This window comes from Bactrocera dorsalis, chromosome 3 (genome assembly GCF_023373825.1).
Source record: "Bactrocera dorsalis isolate Fly_Bdor chromosome 3, ASM2337382v1, whole genome shotgun sequence".
In the NCBI taxonomy this organism is placed as follows: Eukaryota; Metazoa; Arthropoda; class Insecta; order Diptera; family Tephritidae; genus Bactrocera; species Bactrocera dorsalis.
This window is the reverse complement of record NC_064305.1, coordinates 92,623,520-92,645,747: the sequence shown is the minus strand read 5'-3', so window position 1 is coordinate 92,645,747 and position 22,228 is coordinate 92,623,520. Positions and strand designations below refer to the sequence as shown.

The window sequence follows — 22,228 nt, the reverse complement described above, 5'->3', positions numbered from 1 at the left end:
GACTGGCTCATTTGGCAAATGCAGATGCACCTGTGGAATACATTGAGAGGGTAAAAATTCAATGTTTCATAAATGGAATTCGTGATGTGGACACCAAACGCGCCACATATGCATTGCCAAAAAGAACGTTTGCTGAAACGGTTTCGCACGCCCTCACACAGGAAACAGCTTCCCTACTAAGTAAACCAGCACACAAAGTACAAAGGGTTGAAATGGAACAACCAGCGCTGATGGAGGAAATATTGAAGACTCTGAAGACAATTGCTGCACCGCGAGTAAATACAACAGGCAGATGTTTCAACTGTGGAAAAGCGGGTCACTTTGCCCGAAATTGCAATATAAAAGTAAACCCATCAAAACGGAAACATCCAACAGATAACGAGGACGGAGCATCCACATCTCACAAGTCGTTAAACTAAAACGGAACAGTTCAAAGGGGCGTGAGCTGGTTCCCACAACTATTTGCCCCGCCATCTCGATATCACAAATAGGTCGCCATGACAACAATCTTACTATCAACGGTATCGTAAATGGACGACTGTCAATGCTTACTTTGGATACTGGTGCCACACATTCAATTATCCGACCGGATGTGGTAAGAGGAACGGTTGAACCATTAGTCGGTTGCAAACTTCGAACGGCCACCGGAGAGGAAGCAGCTGTCGCGGGAAAAGTGTTTTGCGAAGTGATGATTGGTACCCTGGAAGTTAATCACACCTTCATCGTAGCAGAAATCACGGATGAAATTATAATGGGAGTAGATTTCATGATTGATCACGGGGTTACTTTGGATTTAAACAAGCAAATGCTGTTTTGCCAGGACATGGAGATGCCTATAAACACCGGATATGTGACCAACGTTGAAAGTAAGAGGGTGATTGTTGATGATAATCAGAGTATTCCACCAAAATCTGAGGCGATTGTATGGGCTAAAGTGAATGGAGGAGGTGGGACTGAAGAGTTGTGGATTGTGGAACCAACAAAAATAGATACACCCATATTGGTAGGAAGAACGCTTGTGAAAACTAGAGAAGACGCCACCATTCCGGTCAGAGTAGTGAATGAATTCAACACGCCTATAAGTCTGAAGAAAGGAGCAGTAATTGGACAGTGCCAGAATATAAGTGCAATAGCACGATGCGAACGGTCACAACAGAAGCCTACTATTGAGCCACAGCAGATAAGTCCTACACTCCTAAATAATTTGCTGAACGAACTGCATGGAAATGAAAAATTAAAAGCAGAAAAACTATTAGAAAAATACGCATCCATATTTGCAAACGAAGGAAACACAGGAAGAACCGGCATTGTCAAACATCGCATAAATACTGGAGACGCTAAACCAATCCGACAAGCTCCGCGTAGGGTTCCACTAGCAAAACGTGAAGATGCTAACAAAATTATTGAAGACATGCACAAAAACGGTGTAATCGAACCTTCAATAAGTCCATGGAGCTCACCTATCGTCTTAGTTAAAAAGAAAGATGGTAGCACCCGTTTCTGCGTAGATTATAGGAAGTTGAATGATGTCACAAAGAAAGACAGTTATCCTCTACCGAGAATCGACGATACATTAGACACCTTGTCTGGAGCGAAATGGTTTTCTACATTAGATCTACAAAGTGGATATTGGCAAGTCGAGATTGATGAACGTGACCGCGAAAAGACCGCTTTCAGTATGGGCGACGGGTTATGGGAATTCTCTGTGATGCCATTTGGGTTATGTAATGCGCCTGCAACGTTCGAGCGACTGATGGAACATGTGTTAAAAGGACTCAACTGGAAGACATGTTTGGTGTATCTTGATGACATTATCATCATGGGAAAAAGTTTTGATGATCATCTGAAAAATCTAGAGGAAGTCTTTCAGCGAATAGCATCAGCCGGATTACGCTTGAATCCCAAAAAGTGCTCATTATGGAAGAAGCAGGTCACATATCTCGGACATAAAGTGTCAACTGAGGGGATTCACACCGAGGAAGGAAAAATAAATGCAGTTAAAGATTGGCCTCGACCCACCAACATACATGAACTCCGCAGCTTCCTCGGTTTATGCACGTATTACCGCCGTTTTGTACCTGGATTTGCGAACGTGGCTAGAAGTTTACATGATTTAACAAAGAAGAATCGCCCGTTTGTATGGCAGTTGGAACAAGAAAAAGCGTTTGAGCAGCTTAAAGAACTACTTTGTACGGCGCCGATGTTGGCTTATCCAATACCTGGAAAGAAATTCATCCTGGATACAGATGCGAGCGCTTATGGAATTGGAGGTGTCCTGTCTCAGCTCATCGACGGACAAGAAAGAGTAATTGGGTATTACAGCAGAGTGCTCGGGAAACCAGAGAAAAACTACTGTGTGACGCGAAAAGAACTACTAGCTGTGGTGGAATGTGTAAAACATTTCCACAAGTATTTGTATGGACAACGATTCTTGCTGAGGACTGATCATGCAGCATTAAAATGGTTATTACAGTTTAAGAATCCGGAAGGCCAAATTGCACGATGGATCGAAAGATTACAGAATTACGACTTCGAAACAGAACACCGAAAGGGGATTCACCACAAAAATGCGGATGCATTATCACGTCGCCCTTGTCCACTGGAATGTAAACATTGCTCCAAATCAGAGGGAAAAGAAGGTATAATCGACGTGCGATTACTGAATATAGAACCTGAAGATGATTGGACTCCTCACCGCATCAGAATCAATCAGCTGGAGGACCCTGATCTTGCAAAGCTGATAATGGCCAAAGAAAATGGGGTACGACCACCAAAGGAACAAATAAGTAGCGAGAGTCCAACTGCAAAAGCATATTGGGCCCAATGGAACAGCATAAACCTCGTTAATGGATACCTTCATCGTACCTGGGAAAGCGAAGATGGCAAACAGTCTCGTCTGCTGATCATAGTACCGAAGTCCATGATCCCAAAAGTATTGAAAGAATATCACAATGGACCTAGTGGAGGGCACCTTGGAATTACAAAAACTATAGAGAAGATTAAACAACGGTTCTACTGGATCGGTTGTCGAGATTCCATAGCAGAATGGATAAGTAATTGCGTAGAGTGCATGGCAGCTAAAGGTCCTAAAGCCAAAAGTCGCGGTAGGCTACAACAGTACAACGTGGGATCGCCATTTGAAAGAGTCGCAATGGATGTTGCAGGTCCGTTCCCAACCAGTACGGCCGGAAACAAATATCTACTGGTTGTCATGGACTATTTCAGTAAATGGCCAGAAGTATATGCCTTACCAAACCAGGAAGCGAAGACAGTAGCCGAAGCGTTTGTAGAAAATTGGATAACAAGGTTCGGAGTGCCCATCGAATTACACTCAGATCAAGGCAGGAATTTCGAATCTTCCATTTTCCAAGAAGTCTGTACATTATTGGGCATCCACAAGACACGGACGACAGCGTTACATCCACAATCAGATGGAATGGTGGAGAGATTCAACCGAACGCTCGAAGAACATCTGCGGAAAATCGTTGATAAAGATCAACGGAATTGGGACAAGTGCATCCAGATGTTCCTGCTGGCGTATCGTTCAGCGAAGCACGAGACAACTGGTTACACGCCAGCAAAGATTATTTTCGGATCTGATCTGCGACTCCCCGCTGATCTTAAGTTTGGAACGAATCCTACAGCTGTAAGAAATGATGGAGATTATTGTTCTGCCTTAAAGGAAGAAATGAATGAATTGCATCTAATGGTAAGACAGCATACGCATCTGATGAGCAATAAGATGAAGGACCGGTTCGATCAAGCGGCAAATTCAAAAGGTTTTGAAGAAGGTGATCTGGTCCTATTGTACAATCCACTTCGAAAGAAAGGCTTGTCCCCGAAACTGCAGTCAGCCTGGGAAGGACCCTATATGGTGATAAAACGACTTAATGACGTGGTATACCGCATACAAAGGAATGGAAAAGCACGATGTAAAATGAAAGTAGTACATTTGGAGAGGCTCGCCCCATTTGGTTCAAGAGGATTTGTGCCTAATCGGGACGATTAGGCTTTAGTGGAGGGCAGTGTTACAAAAGTAGTATTAAGTTGTATTTGTATTGCTATATGCATCCATTATTATGAACAATAGCTGTAGGTATATGGAATAGCATTTGTCTTATTGTAGACATCTGGCGCCGCGGCTGTTTGTTTGTCGAAGCAATAGCTACATCTGGCGCCGTATAGCAGTATGTTCTGGTGGTTTCTAGACGCAATATTCTAGAAGGACACATCGACATCTAGCGAGAAGTGCGTGGCTATATAAGCCGTGGCAGCGCCAACGTAATCAATCAGTGCTAAGAGTAAACTGCTATAGTGTAGACGAGTTGTGAAATAAAGAGTTAAATTAAACAGTGTTGATTTTATTTGTCAATCCAGAGATACGAACCTAACAAAGTAAACTAGCAAGCAGTAAATTCGTAACAGTATGTACATATATGGTACAGGCATTTGCGGAATCTGTGTCCACCGTATTTGTCAACATTTTATTTATTAATATACAAATATTTATTGCAAGCAATCCCTCATGACCTTTAATAATTTAATCGTGGTTCTAGTTTACGTATTTTTAATAATACTTTATATACACACATATGTACATATGTATGACAAAATTATTTTTAATTCAACGAAAATTGTCTTTCACAAAAATACAAATATTTTAGAACGTACATATGTACATACTATGTATATGAGGTTAAAGTACCATCATTAATTTCACTAAGAGGCAGCAGCAAAAGCACATAACAGAAGCATTGGCGAAATCACAGAAATATTATGCTTTAATTTTTTGACTAATTCAATAATTCAAACGTTATCTTAACAGGAGGCTCTTGCGTAGGTAATTTGGGGTTATCTCGATGTTGATTAATAATTGTGCAGTAATGATAACATACATACGTACATACATATATTCATATTCAATTATTAAGCTAGATATATAATTGTGAATTTTTGTTAGGGATTTTTGTGTTTGTGTCATATATGGTTGTGCCAATATATCCTCTTTTCCCAAATAATCGTCATTTGCGGGAAGTGTTGATTTTCTTCTTTCAATCAAAGAAATCGTCGTCTGAAGCACATCACATCACATCGGGGACTCCAAAAAGTTTACGGAGGTGCTGCCCCAAGTGAAACAACGTGCCGTAATTGGTTTCGTCGCTTCAAAGACGGCGATTTAGATATTCCGCGCGAAGGAAGGCCAAAATCCTTATAAGACGGTGAGACGTTCCTTGATGAGAATCCATGTCAAACGCAAGAAGTACTTGCTTCAGCATTGGGACGTACCCGCCAAGTCATTTCAAGTCGACTACATGCACTGGGAATGATTCAGACACAAGGAACTTGGGTTCCTAATGACCTCAAGGAGAAGCACGAAAAAATTCTTCTGCAGCATGAAAACGATCGCCCTCACGCTGCCAAACCCGCTAAGACCTACCTGAAAACGCTTAAATGGGAAATCCTATCCCATCCGCCACATTCTTCAAATATTGCACCGTCGGATTGTTATTTCTTCCGTTTAATGGCAGAAGGTCTGGCTCAGAAGCAGTTTCATTCACGACATCGAAAAATGGCTTGATTGTTGTATAGCATCACAAGATGAAGACAGACAGTAAAACTGTAATACTTGTATTATTCTGGCTTTGCCAGAAAGATGGTAACAAATGGTGACTAACGATGGGCAATACTTCAGATAATTAATTTGCAACCATTTCTTTACAATAAAATTTATTAAAAAAAAAAAACAGAAATTTAGTTGCGCACTGTGGAGATCTGTACCTGATAAAGAAAGTGACAATGCGCTCTCATAATTTAGCAACAAGGAAGGCTTTGATGTAACGTGTCTGTAAATATGATATTTGATATTAGATATACATATACATATTTGACGCCGACCGTGCCGGACGGGAAATCCGATAGTTATTAATATAATATTATAATTGTTAGTTAGTTATATAAATTATAATAATTCGTTAAATCGCAGAATATAACACGCACCTAATATATAATATGAACATACATATGTACTTATGTATGCATGTGCTTCGCCGCTGTGAAAAATTGCATCGGTAGAAATGTCAGAAAAGTTATCAAAGTACTTCGTAATCAGTTAAAAATTAAAATATTTTATAAGGTTGAAAAAAATATATACATATGTACGTACATATAGATATATATATTTTTTAAATAAAAGGTGAAAAATATGTAGGAACAAAAACATAAAAACAGGAAGCTATGCAAAATTAATAATAAACAATGTTTGCTATTTAGTCGACTTAAGTTAAGCCTTATTCGTTTTAATAATTCAATTCTCTCAGATAACTTTAGGTTATTTGTGGATTTCTTTCGTGACTTTAATTACATACCATCACCTAAAATGCAAAATGACGTATGATCAAAAAATTCGAAATTTGATATTTTATTGATTACAATTCACTACTTCAAATTACATATGTATATATAAGTACATACATATGTATGTACATGTGTCCAACATTTTAAGATTCTGTCATCAGATATAACCCAGTTATAACCAACAATTAAATTTTGTTTCAGCGCGTTATCCATATTATATCGTGTTTCAGTCATTCACCAATAAATTTCCAAAACTGTCGTTAGGTTAGTTTGCATTAATAATTTTTATCTAAATAATGAAATTATATTTTTAACTTCGTTTTGGCTTCTTTATGGGATGCTAACTGATAAAGGCATAATTCATTCCTTAATTTTTCTGTGCTACTTTTGGTTAATAAGGAAATACGTTACTTTAAATGCATTAGGTGTAATTAAATAACACAACATACCGTCCAAAATATAACATTAATTATAATCACAACCTTTATAAAAACAGAATGTTTTCATTTAACAAAACGAAAGTTATTAGAAAAATGAGTGCTTAAAATTTAAGCACATACATATGTACTTACATATGTACTCAAATATTTGTTAAAGAGCAGCTGAAAAGCAATTTAGAACCAAAAACAAGTACAAGGTTCACATTGCATACATATTCTTGCATATCCCCTCCCAAAACAACTTTTACCTACAGGGATTAATGTACTTGACCTTAAAAGAACACAGCCAGATAAATAGTATACCTTGAGCACTTCCGAATCCTCATGAAGGGATACCTTAGTGCCGTGGGTCACAGCAAATTTCCTTGTTTGTTGTTCACCATCTAGACGATGCAGAGGTTCACTTTGTGTAGTCATATGCAACTCCATTTTTTATGTTTGTTTTATTAACGCAAGCATGCAAGTCGATGTTTTCTTTTGTTATGCGTTTATTGGTGAATACGAATTGTAAAAAGCGTGCGATATTTGTGTTCTTTGTTTAACCTCCTCTTTGGACATATGCCAGCAATAGCTACATACATATGTATATTTGTATGTATTTTCAAAGTTTTAAGCAGAATTATTTTGTTATGAGTATTTACGTTTATAGGTTTTCTATTTTTATTCGCCTAATAAATTTGCTTAAAATCACTTTTTCCACAAAAATTAGGAACAGATCCGTAATTTTTATATATATTCACGATTTACTCCGCGAACAGATTATTCACCAAGGGAGCTTATAGTCATACTGTCAGTCAGTGATAAAGGAATACCCAACTTGTTCTGGTGTGAGAGCGCCTCAAAATTTATTTTTTATAACCGCAGAGAACGCAAAGAACTGGTTATATGTTCTCTGCTGTCAATTGGGACATGTTCATAATGAGCTCATATCAGAGAAAATCTAGCATTCCTATCGCATTCGGTAGCTTAGCTGTTGCGACTCTTTGTAAACACTACCACTATTGTGCTTATATTGCTTTGCTACCACGTGTAGCGCTTTCCAATTATCGGAGAGACCTATTTCTTCTTCGATACTGTTCAAGGGGGAAATCATTAAGAGAACACTTATCATTACTTTTTGTGGCTATCGTTCTCTAAAAGCAATAGAAAATAAACATTTACCCGCAATTAAATATATGTATGTATACACCTTATAAATTTACTCACACATTATTCACATATTTTTCGCATTGACATATTTAAATCCATTCTATGAAGTACCGATTTATCTCAAACATATGTATGGCTAATAAATCACACCGAACACAATTCCGATGGTACTGTTACATATTATACATGACTACTAAGGAACCGGAATTACAAGTTATTTAAAAGTTTTAGAAATTCACGACTATTGCCCTTAATTGTTTTGTTTACTTTTGAAGAAATAAAATTTCAGTATTTACAATGTCCAGATTAAATGTTAACTTCTTCATATGCTATAAAAAATGTATTACTTTTAACAAGTTTTCCAAAAATAAAATAAAATGCAGTTTTCTTCTGCATATTATGCGCAATCTCCCAAGACAGCTGATAATTTTTACATGTTGTGTTTTGATCCCACATTCTCCTCTGAGCACAACAAAATCGGGAAATAAATACTTCAATGTCAAAATTAAATTGAAAGCAAAATAAAAACAGTTGACGTAGCTATTGGTTTGGAAAGAATAGTCTGATAGCAATCGTAAAGCCAAACAAATTTTGTTTTTCATTTGAAATGCATACTCTTTCATTTTTTTGAAAAACAAATTTATGTCTAAAAACTTCTTATATTGTTTATAAGAAGTTAACTAAAATAAACACAATTAAATAAAATTCATGAGTACAAATTAGATACTTAGAAAACAGCTAAATATGCCGCTTCCTACATACGATGTGCTACTGGAGTCTACAGCAGTAGTCAGTACGGTTTTACAATTTTTGTCTGGAGTGTAAGTCCTAATAATATACATACATACTAGGTATCAATGGAAAAATCGTTTACATATGTATATTTATATTTCAGAATTATATGTCGTAAGTACATACAAAAGAAAAGTACCGGCGAATCATCAGGCCTACCTTTTATTTGTGGATTTCTTTCGTGAGTTCAAATACATACCTATATTGTTTACATTACATTAACATTTGTATTTGAATAATGGAATTATATTTTTAACTTATATAGAACTTCATTTTGGCTTCGATATGGTATGCTCACTGATGAACGCAGCGTTATATTGGTCAATATAATTGGGTCCTTCCTTTTCCTATGCTACACAATGATATACTATATTTTCTCAGTAAACAAAAAGTCCTATATGAGACAATTTGGCATTGTATTATGTATTTTGTTTAGTGTCTGGTACTATACTAATTTGGTTGAAACTGAAGCGGAAAAAATTCGTATTATGGGTACGATTCTAAAGTGTCTATATACATTTAGCAATGCAAATAATAAAAAGTTACTTATTTTTAGGTTTGGTCTGCAGTATTGTTACAGTGTGTTTTTTTGCAGCTCCTCTAACAATGCTAATTCATGTGATACGTGTACAGAATTCAGAAAGTTTACCCTTTGCACTGATAGTAATGACATTTCTAGTGTCCATACAGTGGGTCATATACGGTGTCGTCATATCAGACACTTTTATACAGGTTTGATTTTTACAATTAGAATCGTTTGAAAAATGCATACACGTAATATAATTATCTTATTTCTTATTAACAGATACCAAATTTTTTTGGATGTTTACTTTCAATGCTGCAACTTTGTCTATTTGTTGTTTACCCACCTAAAACATATTCTGGCCAAGGCTATCGCTTGGTTGACCAAGCTCCTATATTTTAAAAGAAAAATATAGTTAGCATCTAAAATATATTGATCCTCGTTGTAGCGATGAAACAAATAATTTTAGGTTTGAAAACATAACGACTGTATTAAATATTTTTAGAAGTAAAACAATAAACTTATATGCTTAATTAAATACGAAATATATATTAAAAGATTGCATTTATTTAACCATTTAAAAACTATTGCTCATATTTAGATAGTGCATGCTATGGTATATTGTTTAATGAAATTCCAGTTTATAATGTTTGAGTATTTGTAAAGCGATAATATCCATAGATTATATTTCGCGTGTGTTTTAATAAAGTAATTATGCTAATAATCATAAGGAGTTTTTACTTACATCTCTCTTATTGTATATATTCGAGACCATTGTTTGTTATAGGTACGTAACTGAAACTACTGAAACTATGTGTGTGCTCTTCAGAACTAGCGGTGCTGAAGACTATTGTTTAAAACCATAGAATAATATTAAAAACAGTTAAATCCAAATTCACACGACAATAAAACTTATCTAAGAAATCGTTATCGATTTCATACTACATGGAATTTTTTATTATTCAATAACATATTAATAACAGTATAGTCCACCTGTTACCTGTATGAATGCCCACCCCACTATTTTGATGTATTTCATCATTTAATTATATCGAGCCTTTCTAATATAAATGTACTTCATCAGAGACCACCTAAATATAGTAAATATGGTTTAACATTACCTAACTAAATGATGACCGAGCATAATTTCAAGTGATTATTGAAATAAACCATATACCCCCTCGAATTGTAAAACGAAATTGTTATCGGAAATATGATTATTTATTTATTGATGTTTGCATATATTTGCTGATCTAGGTAATCTTTTGATAACTATTGGCTCCAAGGAAAGGAATGTTTATATTTAAAAGTGCAAAGCTGTAGGATTTCTAGAAAATAGATGTCAGAAGCACTCATTCAGGCCCATGCAACTAATTGAAAAAATTACTAAACTCTCATTCGACCCTCTCTGCACTCCGTATTTGTATTATTTAAACATACAATAATAACGAATAATATTTAGATTAGATTAGATTAGATTAGATTGATAAACGTGAAATGCACCACGACCTAAAGTCTATTGTGCCCACTCCTAAATCGCAAATACTCACCTACCCCCAGCATATTGATGAAGTCCGATATACTGCAGAAGGTTCGCCGCGCCAGAGCCCCAATTCTAATTCGGTCCGGTGTTAGAAAGGCTCCGTTCGAAAACAACCGAATTCACTTCCTAGCTGCAAATTATCCAATGGGCACGCATAACATCCTGGATTAGGAGGTGGCAGGTCTTAGTTGCCTCACGCATAAGTCTTTTGACAACCCACAGGAGTGATGCCAAGTAGCACCACCCATGCCGGTTGGGAGATGCCAAGAATGCCTTGCAACTTATGCCCCTGCACCACCTCCATTCGCATAGGAACGAACAATATTTAGAAGAATATTTGAAAAATTTTATATTTTAATTATGCAATTTGAATTGCTCGGAAACGGAAAACATATGTATATTATACTACTGATGGTGCAAATGTCTAGTCTAAACCACATCAAGTAAAACAGAAAATTAGTGAAGAGAGAAAGTGCAACCTGTCAATATTATGGTGAAATTGTAAATACACCATGATTTATTTCCACCACTTGTTTAATGTGTCATATTTATAATGTCAACATAAAAGAATTCGTCATCTGTTACTATTGTTATTTCTTTGTTCAGGAAAAATAATTAGCACCGCTGGAATAGTTTTGTCAGCAGAATAATGCAAGAAAATTGTCCAGAATTGTACGAAGAGGTGAAACTCTATCGGAATGCACGGGAACGAGAGAAATATGACAATATGGCTGATTTGTACGCAATCATCAATACTCTTCAACAGCTCGAAAAGGCGTACATCCGTGACTGCATCACCCCACAGGAGTATACGGCCGCTTGTTCCAAATATTTAGTGCAGTACAAAGTTGCTTTCAAGCAAGTTCAATGTGATGAATATCCCAGTGTAGATACATTTGTAAAAAAATTTCGATTAGACTGCCCTGCAGCTCTGGAACGAATACGAGAAGATAGACCTATAACAATTAAAGACGATAAAGGAAATACATCCAAATGCATAGCAGAAATAGTTTCATTATTCATAACCATCATGGACAAATTACGACTCAAAATGAATACGATGGATGCTTTGCAGCCGGACGTAAAAGACTTGGCTGATAATATGAACCGACTTTCATTGATTCCAAAAGATTTTGAAGCCAAACAAAAAGTTGAAACTTGGCTTAGCACTTTAAATGACATGCAAGCCTCTGATGAATTGTCAGAATCACAGGTTCGCCAATTTCTATTTGATTTGGAATCGGCTTACGCTGATTTTACTAAATTATTGCATAGTCAATAGCTAATTCGTTAACAAAGTACTTGCAAAAACTACGCAGAAACGAAATCATATTTGTAAAAGTTAATCTCATAGCCGTTATAAAAATAAATCTTATTTTTTGAGCAAATGATTCAAAACTAGTTTGCTTACATATTCATTAAATAACATTTTAACAGAATTTAAAGATAAATATTGTACACATATGGTAATAAAAGTATAGATATAAAAAATCATAGTTTCATTGTTTTTTGAAGTGTTGTGGGTTAAATTTTTGAATAGCATCCCCCGATTTCGGTGTTGAAACGGGTATGAGGAAGAGGTTCTCCTGATCAAGAAAATATATATATATAGTTGCCGCTGACTTATGGTCTTTGAGATATTTGCATTTAAATTCAAAAATTCAACTACATAGAAATAAATACAATAGTTTAGCAGACAGGGCATTTTGTAACTTTACATTTATGGGGGATGTTCTAGTTAACAAATAACTGCCCCAATATTGCAACACCGATGTGTTTCTCAACTGATATTTATACTGCAACATTTTTGCGTCCAATATAATGCCTATACTCGAACACCCCGTACATACCTCCAATCAGTGACCGCCACCTCAGGTTTATTCCTAAAAACTTGTATGATGCAACAATACATGGTATTGTTGACGTTAAAGATAAAAACCAAATTTTAAATTTCGACTTCACCGCGCATGCGTATGAACTATGCGTTTGTTGTGTTTATTTTGGATTTAATCGTATTTTGTATTTAATTTAAATATTAAGGTTATTATATAATTATACATATAGTTTAAACCGATTACAATATTTAAATTTTTATTTATTTTTTGTTATTTCCTTTCAACTGTGCCGTGTGTGTGTGTGGCCTCTTCTCCACTGCTGTGTATTACTTATTAAACACTCTCTTTGCTTCGTAATAGCATTCTACACCTGTGTTATTTTTCTTTATTTCTTTCAATTTTATAATTTATTCGTGTGTATGAGAGTGAATTACAGATGTACGAGTATGAATGTGGGTTTGTGGGGTAATGGTTTTTGGGCATAAGTTTTTGTTTTTGTATCTTAGTAAAGTACAATTTGAATAAGTGGATCGATCTTAAAGAGGGAACTTCGCTACAACGTAGGAGTGGAACATACAAAATTTGAATCCTCGATATTATGCGTTTATCTTCTATTTATACTAATATACTTGTACATAAGTATAAATACATACATATGTGTAAAAAATAATAGGATAGTCAGACAGACAATATGAAAAATTAATGTGTAATGTATGTGGTGGTGGACACGCGGTAGCATGCATCGGGAACCGATTTTCAGAGCTGATTGGATGATGTTAATTAATCGGAATCGAGTTTCATATACTACAATCGTAAACATATATGAATACGTTAATGCGTGAGTTTAGGGTTTCCTCTTTACGTTCAATTTTGTCCGGTCCAATAAGAAGGCGAGTAGCCTTGCTTAGCAGCCGATTTCGATTGGCTACTTGTTTGCTGCCGTTGGCCCGTGCTATTCGAATCCTGAAAAAACACAATCAAACACAAATATAAGTTTTAGATGTAAGAATGCAAACAGTGTACACGTGTTATTGCAAGGCTCTAAAGTGTATATTTCGTTAGTACACATCTTACAGTAATATTTATACATAATAATATATACATATACATATACATATGTATATGTATGTACATATATGTATGTATTAAAGTAAATCATTTAACTTTTTATATTTTTTCTCGGACACATGAAAATTTGGTTTTTTATGTTGAAAAAAAATCCTTAATTTTGACTTTAACTACTCTTCGATTTTTCACGTTTTTTATATATGTATATTAAAAATAATATAATTTATCGAAAAATATCCTTTTGGATTTGGAAAATTTGAAGTAAATTAAATTTCCAACAAAAAAGATCTCAACGCTGATGTCATAAGTGTTGCTGCAGAGATATAAGCAATTTAAGAAAGTAAAAAATAAAGTATTTAATGGAATTTTTAAATTTTATTTTCCTTAGAAAGTTTTTCGATAAGAGCAGCAGCTCAAACAAACGTGAAAAATCGAAAGGAAGTACTTCAAGTCAAAATTAAAGTCTCAAATTTTCAGGGAAAAACCTAAATTTTTATATGTCCGCGAAAAATAAAAAAACAAAGTTTTAATTAAACACCCTAATATGTATATTATATGTAGCAGTATTACTAATACAAAAAAGGTGAGGTATTAATATTTCCAAATAATTATAATCTTGAAATTTTCATTCGAGTTCCAGCAGCCATTTTTAAACAATAATAATTTTATTTTGTTAATTTCGTCCTTAACACCATTTTATATCTTCGATTTGTGAAGCTCTGCGTGAATATTGCACAACATTATTGTAGTGGAACAATATTGCATATATCACAATTATTTTTATTCAACTTTGCCAGTTAACATTAAATTAATTACCAGTAAATAGTCGGATGTATTAACACATTTTTTTTTTCATAAACGCGTAAAATTACAATAGATAACAAAATTTAAAAAATTGGTACAGGAAAATTATTTAATATTATAATAATTTAACTGATATACTAGAAACTTACCCGGCGGGATGAATTATGAATCCTGCCGTCCATCTAACGTTGTCCCATAAAAAACCAAAAGAAATAATAAAATAATAAAAAACTTTTCCATGCATTTTGGTTTTAATTACTGTACTTAAAGGAAAGAGTGATCGTGAATAAATTGGTGTCCTGTTTATTATATGGTACTTCTGAATTGACTTCAGTGATTGTCGTTGTATGATAATAACGAGGAAATATTAGCACATTATATTATTTAGAATAAATTTGATGGAATGCAGTTAGAAACCGAATTTGTTTCTGAGGAATGTTGTCTGGGAATTTCGAATATCCAGTAAGGATTCAATCAACAGGAATTTGGAAACGAATTAATTGTATCTTTAAATAGCTAACAAGCACTAAAAGCAGAATTTTTACGTAATTTAAAATTTGCAATGGTTATTTGATTATAAAAATAAATACGAATGTTTGCATGTTACTTATATTCCAATGTTATACACAAATCTTAATTTTTTAATGATTTTCACCGGGCAAAGTTAAATTAAAAATATATAAATGACAAAATAAAAATTCCACTTGAATAAAGTGTCTTATGAATACAGCATACAGGAAAATACAATAATTTAGAATATACACATATATTTGTGCAATATACCTATTGGAAAACTAATTATGTGAACATTTACTATAACGTAAGTATTACTAAAGTCATAAATACATTTCGCATCAAATGTTCATATCTTTTAAATTCACCTGTAAAACATTACAAACTTAGATCGAAAAAATTTAACATCCATTTAGATGCCTCAAATAATATAAATATTACATACATTATACGCATACATTTGTGTATGAGTGTTAAAAGAGCTTAGCTTCTGGAAACCAGAAAAACTATCCACTCACTGCGCGCTTTAAAACACGTCATGGGCCCATTGAGTGTAAAACCCTACCGATGCAAGGAGATAGATGGTCAAAAAAGGGCCGTTCCCGCGACTCTTAGATCTAAATAACCCGAGTAGACTCGGATTTTTAACTGACCATGGATTGTCAACAACTTCGTAAAAAAAAGGAGAATTTCTAGTCTGATAAAAGTCTTTTAATACACACAAAGCATTTGTTCCAAATAAAACTTTAAACAGGAAATATAAGATTACGCTAATGTAGAATAAAACGGGAATGACGTATTCTTAAAACTTGTTCGGTGTACGGATTCAAAAAAAAAAAAAAATATAGTACATTTAACATCATCAAATCCTAAATTAAATTCTTCTTTTGATGGAAAAATGTATGATGTTTTTTTTATAATAAAACAAATCGCGATATTACCATGAAAAGAATAAATAAATGAGGGTATAATTATTTTGATATCAATTAGAAGTTATACATAAATAACTATGCTTTTTAGCATAATAGGGCTAAACAGTGCTTAAGTTAAAAAAGTTTATTGCTTATTACATTACCTGATGGATTGGCTGATGAATCATATTGTGATGACCAGCAGTCGGCATTGGCAAATACATGCCGTACGGCTGAGCTGAAGTCCCACCAGCTGTCTGCGTATTCGGCATATTGAATGGTGGCGGAGTGCCCGAATGGAAATTTTGTTTCTCATATGACTGTTAAATTATAAACATACAAATACTATTTGAGCAATTTGCTAAATTTAAACGAACAATCTTACATTGACTTTATTCAGCGCAACATGTCCCTTACTATACATTGACGATGTTATATCCGAACTCGATCCCGTTTGGGGCGGGTTCGCCACATTTTGTGATTTCGTCTGCTGATTTACGCTTGACGGATAAGCGCCCTTTGTATAATCCTGCGAAGCTTGTGACAATGCGTCGTAATTTGTCGAACCGTAACCAGTGCTATAAGAAGGCTTTGGAAATTGGCCACCAGACGCTGTATTAGCAGCAGGAATTTGCTGCTGTCATAGAGATACAAAATCAATGATTAGATTGTATGCCGCGATTCATACAGTTTTCCATACATACCGGATAGATTGCTGGTGTGCCATATTGAAAACTGCCAGGCATAACATTTCCACTATAGAAGTAGTAAGGAACATTCAGCATGGGACCGCCCGAGCCTGCTTGCTGTGACATTGTACTTGATACCTATTTATTTTGCGTAAGAAAAAATTGTACAGATTCGAAAAATGTATTGAGTGCTTCATATTCTTACATTGCTAACTGGGCTAGAATTATTGTCCGTTCTTGTGAAACGTGCATCAGTCATAGTAGAATATGCTACGGAGCCCAAATTATCTCGGCCGGTGCCCAAACTAGTCGGAGTGTAGTTGAGATCGTAATAACCCTGCTGCAAATCAAACATAAAAAATATAAATTTCAATGCATTTATATTGGTACCACAATTATAAAATATGCGATATACGAAAACCGAAACATAATTAATGAAACGAGGCACCGCATGTAGCTATAGTATATAAACTTATAAAAATGTGATGAATGTAAGGATCATTGTAAGGAACGGTTTAAAAAATATTTATTTATTTAAATATGCAAAAATCAAGCGTTAAACGACGATATCGTAGATTGTTAAAGCAAGCAAACGGATGGTAATAATTAACTATCTAATTTGCATTGTACGCCGCCGCCTCGTTTCATTTCATGTTCTTTATTTACAAAAGAAAGTGCGATGCAATAAAGGCAAAATATTACAAATAAGCATTGGGATGGAGCATTAGTTTCACTTAAATCATATGGGAAAAGGAAAACTGAAAAATAAATTGAACAGCAAAAATGTACTATAAATAGAAGTTAGCTTTCACCCAGAATTCATGTTATACAAGTTTGTTACAAAAAAAAAAACGTCATATCCGATCACATTAACGACGTGTGCAAACCATGCAAACCGTAATTTTGTTTTGAAAGCATTTTGAGGTTATACCCATTAGAAATTTTGTTAACCATTTCAATACCAGATGTGATGAATTAAACAGCCAATTGTAAAATAGATTAGCAAAGAGGATGAAAAATAGTTTTTAATCAACATTCATTAGACTTAAAAATAAGTGAGTAATTTTGTGAATATCGATGTATTTTAAATTTTAGTTTCACAAAAAGAAAATGAAGAAGTTATTTTGAGGAGGTGCAAAAGATGATAAAGAATTTTTATGTCATTTGGACCACAATTAATGTTTATGGAGGAATGTATATTTTACAAAAATAATTAATGATTGAACACCTATAGAATCTTAAAGAAATTTTATGGATGCTTGTGAAATTTTCATTGGATTGATTGATTTTTCTAAGTTTTGCATTTTCTCCATATGTGAACTCACCACGTGTGGCACTCTCTGTTGCATCATTTGTATATCCTCGTAAGAATAAACTGGTTGCTGATAGAATGGCAATCCAGTCTGAATATATTGACTAACCATTTGGATGTTGGGCACCATTCCGCTAGCGCTTGTCTTATTTGAAGACGATGATACTGCCGCGGCCGCAGCTGCTGCGGCAACCACAGATGCAGGGTTGCTGCTGCTACTACTACCAACTCCACTGCCACCAGAACCGCCACTACCACCACCGCTAGCACCACTTCCACCGCCACTAACAGTGCTGCTACTATTCGTATTTACATTACTGTTGCTAACACTGCTTACATTATTACTTGCCGCCACGCCCGAGCTGTTGCTATTCACATTCGAGTTGGCTGTAAAATTAAAAAAGAAAAAATCATATTACTATAAATATGATAAGCAGCTTATTAAACAATGCCTACAATTAACCGATGAAGTCGCATTGCCCGACGAATTAGCAGACACTGTCGAGTTCCCAGTTGATCCACTATTGCTTGCCACATTACTAGATGATACACTAAAATGAACAAAGAAAATATATGTAAACCACGTATTTGTATGCAAGTGCACATTAATAACATCATATAACAACGCTTGGGCATCTATTCATAATATTTAATTATTAAAAATGCTTCAAATTTATTTATATTAGTTTAAAATACGGCAATCAGTCAATCAAACAGTAATTTAACTCATTACTTACCTCTCGTAATGCGAACCACTAGACGCTGTTGCCGCATCCTTCAATTTCGCACTTGTACTAAAGTTAGTGTATTGAGAGGATGAAGTGTTTGTACTACCGGCGAACCTATACAATAACAAAACGGTAACAAAACAACAGTATCTGTTAATTACCAACATTTTTCCTACAACGTTTACATTTAAGTGCATAATAAAAATAATCAATAAATTGTAACCTCAGTGAATGGTCAGAACCATAAATAATTTGTGGAAATAAGAGTACATGGTAAGGTCAAATAGCACTACTACGACGATTTTAGAAAATTAAAAATTCTGAAAACTTTTTCGCTGCATCCAAACAGCATTGTTAGCTATCCTTTGAAAAACCAGCCTACATACAGGTATAATTTGTTGCTACAATAACCTTCACCTCTTCACCATAACAATAAAAATAGTACTTAAACGTTTAGCAAGTTCTATTTTTATTTTTATACCTCGATGGAAGATTATTATGTTTAACTCTAAGTTTGTAATACCAGAAGAAAGCATCGGATACTGGGTCATTTTAGTTATGTCTCTCCGTTTATCTGTATATACACTAAATAGTCTCTCAATTATGAAATATCAGTTTACAAATTTGCACAACAAAATTTTATATTAATCGATTAAAATCCAGTTCTTGTATGAAAAAACTTTTTACTTAAGATTTACAAAATTTGGTATAGATTATTGAAATTGATTGAAATCAGATTTGAGAGCAGAACATAACAAGTTTTATCCTTTTTTTTTTTAAATATTTCCTATATTTTTACATAAGTTAATGTTAGTTTGAAGCAACCATAAAAATAATTAGTATGGTTAACGCATAAAATATTAAAAAAAACTATATACTTTAGTAGTGTTTGCATTACAAATGCAAATTGATCATTCAAAATTTACTTACCCTGAGCTATTTGAGAGACCAGTTCCACCGTACACACTTTGGCTGGACTGGTACGCGCTTTGCTGTGTTGGGTAGCCGGTTGACAAATATCCGGTATTTGTATTGCTACAGCATTAGATTAAGGTTGTCAACAAAAATTGTAAGCGTTAAAGCCAAAGGCAGAGGGTTGGCGGGCGGGAAAAAAGTGAGAATTTGATTTGGGATAATTGTTAAAAGCAATCAAACTTATAAAACGAAACTCAAAAAGCAATCATACGTACATATACAAATGCAACGAAATTATATACAAAATAATACAAAATCTATTCAATAACAAAAATATTAATACTAAACAATGGTCAGTATAATTATATAGGATGGAAAGATAAAAATGAAATATCAAATTTTTTGCTTACTTTGCATTGCTGTTGCCGCCGCTGCCACCAACTGCGGGAATGTTTTGTGCTGCATTTCCACTGCTACCAACGTTAACTCCGCCCCCCGCTACTGAATTCGATCCCGTTTGCGCACTCACTGCCGCTTGTTGCTGATAGGAATTCATCGAAGTTTGCTGATACGAACCATATGATTGGGGTTGGTACGTATTTGCAACAGAGGACTAAACGAAATGGTAAAAAATTAACAAATAATTTTATCCATATATTATTATGTATATGCAAAACTCTTTTATTTATAAATTCAATGTGAAATTTGCATCAATTACCTGTACATTTGCATAGCTACTGCTATTGTACACTTGCCCGGCAGCGGATGGCTGATAAGCATTTGCAGTCTTGTTAGCTACAGATACACCAGTTTGGTAAGCGCTCGTTGGATAGCCACCAGTTGAGTTCGTGGCACTCTGCGACTGACCGTATGGGTCGCTTTTACTCAAGTCTAATGTGTGATTTGTGGTGCCGCCAACCGAGGAGGCACCACCTCCTACACCAACTCCATTTCCACCGCTGACAACCTGCTGTTGTTGCTGTTGCACACCTGCTGTGCCACGTTGCGAGTAGCCAGTTGATAATGCCTCACTCTATATTTTTTTATTTTATTAGATCCGTTATAAGAAAGATGAAAAAAAACATTCTTACAAGTTGTGTACTCTGTAACCCTGCCGACAATGAACTTTGTTGTTGTTGCACATTATTTTTGTTTTGATAATCTGTTGACACATCCTGTTGCGATTGCACCAATTGCTGTTGCGATTGTGTCTGTTGTTGCTGCTGTTGACTTTCAATCGTCACAGCAGTACCAAACTTCTCAGGCAAAGTGTCGAAAGAATCTTCTGTACCGAAGTCAAGGCCTCCAAATTGAACATCCAGGTAGCCAATATTATTCAACGTATCTCCTGGCATTTCCACAGCGGTCGATGGTATCTGAGATTATCGATATAATGAATGTATTTTCAAATCTTTCTGAAAAATCATTAATATATTGTTAACTCACCTTCGAAGGCGGTGGTAATTTGGCACGTGCTCTTCGCACTTGTGGCTGTTGTACGCCACCTGAGAGTTGTGTTTGATCAGCCCCAGACACGCCCAGGCCACTCGTTGCCGCTGGGGTAGTTACAGCAGCTGAGCCAAATACGTTTGCGTACGATGTCGGGTACTGCACGGCGGCCGCATTTTGTGCATATGACGATGGTAACTGTTGTTGCTGTTGTAATGGTTGTTGCACAGCTGTGGCTGCAGCGTTCTGCGATGTCAAAGAATTGAAATACTGAGATTGCTCCACGGAAAGTGTTGCTGAAGTTTTGATTTGCCCTTGTGGCTGTTGTTGCTGTTGCTGCTGCACTTGCTGAACTAAATTTGCAGCCGCTGTAGCAGCATTCGAAAACGTATCCGCTGCACTGCCATACGGAGTGTTACTTAGAGCCGTTGCCGTCAAATTACTTGAACCAGGTAGCACCGGCGGTTGCTGCTGCTGCTGAGAAGTCAGTGACTGTGATTGAGCTAGCTGTGTGTTGGTCACTGCAGCACTATATTGCATCATGGGAGTTGTGGACGTCGAAGCCGACTGCACAACTGAACTTACAGTTGAGCTTTCATCATTTATGCTATTATTACCACCAGACGGACTTGATCCTGCAATACCCACTGAGTTGCTAACAAGTGTATTCATATGAGATCCTTGCTGCTGCGGTGATGTTGGAGTGCCAACCAAACTTGAACTGCCCAAGTGATGTTCCAATCCAGGAGGTGCCGATATCTCACTTGTACCACCACTTACCACGCCACTCATACTACTAACGCCACCACTTACCACACTTGCTGCCGTCTGATTTGGCAGATTGCTTGTGGTGAATACTTTACTGTCTTTAAGCGAGCCCACATATTCTTCATTATCCCAGTCACCCCAAGCATCATCTTGCATTTGTTGCTGCTGCTTCTCAGCGTTCTGAGCAATAGTATTGTCCCATAACTCCACCTCATGGTGATCTTCATTGGTGCCAGACCGAGAATTAAATCCACGTTCACCGCGACCACCAGTGCCACGGCCACCAGCGCCAAATCGACCGCCACCCCGACCTCCACGACCAGCATAACCAGCTCCACGGCTACCACCACTCCGACCACCACCGCCACCTCCACCACCTTCTCTACGACGATAGTTGTCATTGCGATCATCACCGCCGCGTGAATCACGTAAATT

At 35.7% G+C, this 22,228-nt stretch overlaps 3 protein-coding genes and 1 long non-coding RNA gene across 15 annotated transcripts; 2 read left to right on the top strand and 2 right to left on the bottom strand.

Moving 5' to 3' along the window:
* Positions 1–4,476: 4,476 nt before the first annotated feature.
* On the bottom strand, positions 4,477–8,292 carry LOC125777439 (uncharacterized). Its single transcript, XR_007422312.1, has 3 exons — positions 8,001–8,292; positions 7,436–7,927; positions 4,477–7,365 (listed from the first exon to the last, which is right to left on the bottom strand). It is a non-coding gene; the product is annotated as an uncharacterized LOC125777439 (long non-coding RNA).
* A 210-nt stretch (positions 8,293–8,502) lies between these two features.
* Positions 8,503–9,807, top strand: LOC105230583 (sugar transporter SWEET1). Its single transcript, XM_011211436.3, has 5 exons — positions 8,503–8,764; positions 8,839–8,916; positions 9,001–9,227; positions 9,292–9,467; positions 9,541–9,807. The coding sequence occupies exons 1-5, from the start codon at positions 8,688–8,690 to the stop codon at positions 9,658–9,660; spliced, it is 678 nt and encodes a 225-aa protein (XP_011209738.1). The 5' UTR covers positions 8,503–8,687; the 3' UTR covers positions 9,661–9,807.
* Positions 9,808–11,345: 1,538 nt separating this feature from the next.
* Positions 11,346–12,297, top strand: LOC105230581 (vacuolar protein sorting-associated protein 28 homolog). The gene has a single exon (XM_011211433.4). The coding sequence runs from the start codon at positions 11,451–11,453 to the stop codon at positions 12,081–12,083; it is 633 nt and encodes a 210-aa protein (XP_011209735.1). The 5' UTR covers positions 11,346–11,450; the 3' UTR covers positions 12,084–12,297.
* Positions 12,298–12,744: 447 nt separating this feature from the next.
* LOC105230579 (protein lingerer) lies at positions 12,745–22,228 on the bottom strand (the record flags this gene model as incomplete). Of its 12 annotated transcripts, none has more annotated exon segments than XM_049452338.1 (14): positions 12,745–13,599; positions 14,658–14,690; positions 16,097–16,252; positions 16,318–16,569; positions 16,637–16,759; positions 16,827–16,961; positions 17,947–18,320; positions 18,390–18,484; positions 18,671–18,775; positions 19,592–19,696; positions 19,987–20,189; positions 20,295–20,609; positions 20,668–20,952; positions 21,023–22,228. In XM_049452338.1, coding segments are annotated over 14 exon segments (3,486 nt in total), but the record flags the coding sequence as incomplete, so codon positions are not given.

Bases quoted from the DNA above. Each gene is read 5' to 3' on its own strand.
- LOC105230583 (XM_011211436.3), top strand. From the start codon at position 8,688: ATGCCGCTTCCTACATACGATGTGCTACTGGAGTCTACAGCAGTAGTC. The intron at 8,765-8,838 runs GTAAGTCCTAAT...TTTATATTTCAG, and splicing joins TTACAATTTTTGTCTGGAGT to AATTATATGTCGTAAGTACA. The intron at 9,468-9,540 runs GTTTGATTTTTA...TCTTATTAACAG, and splicing joins TATCAGACACTTTTATACAG to ATACCAAATTTTTTTGGATG.
- LOC105230581 (XM_011211433.4), top strand. From the start codon at position 11,451: ATGCAAGAAAATTGTCCAGAATTGTACGAAGAGGTGAAACTCTATCGG.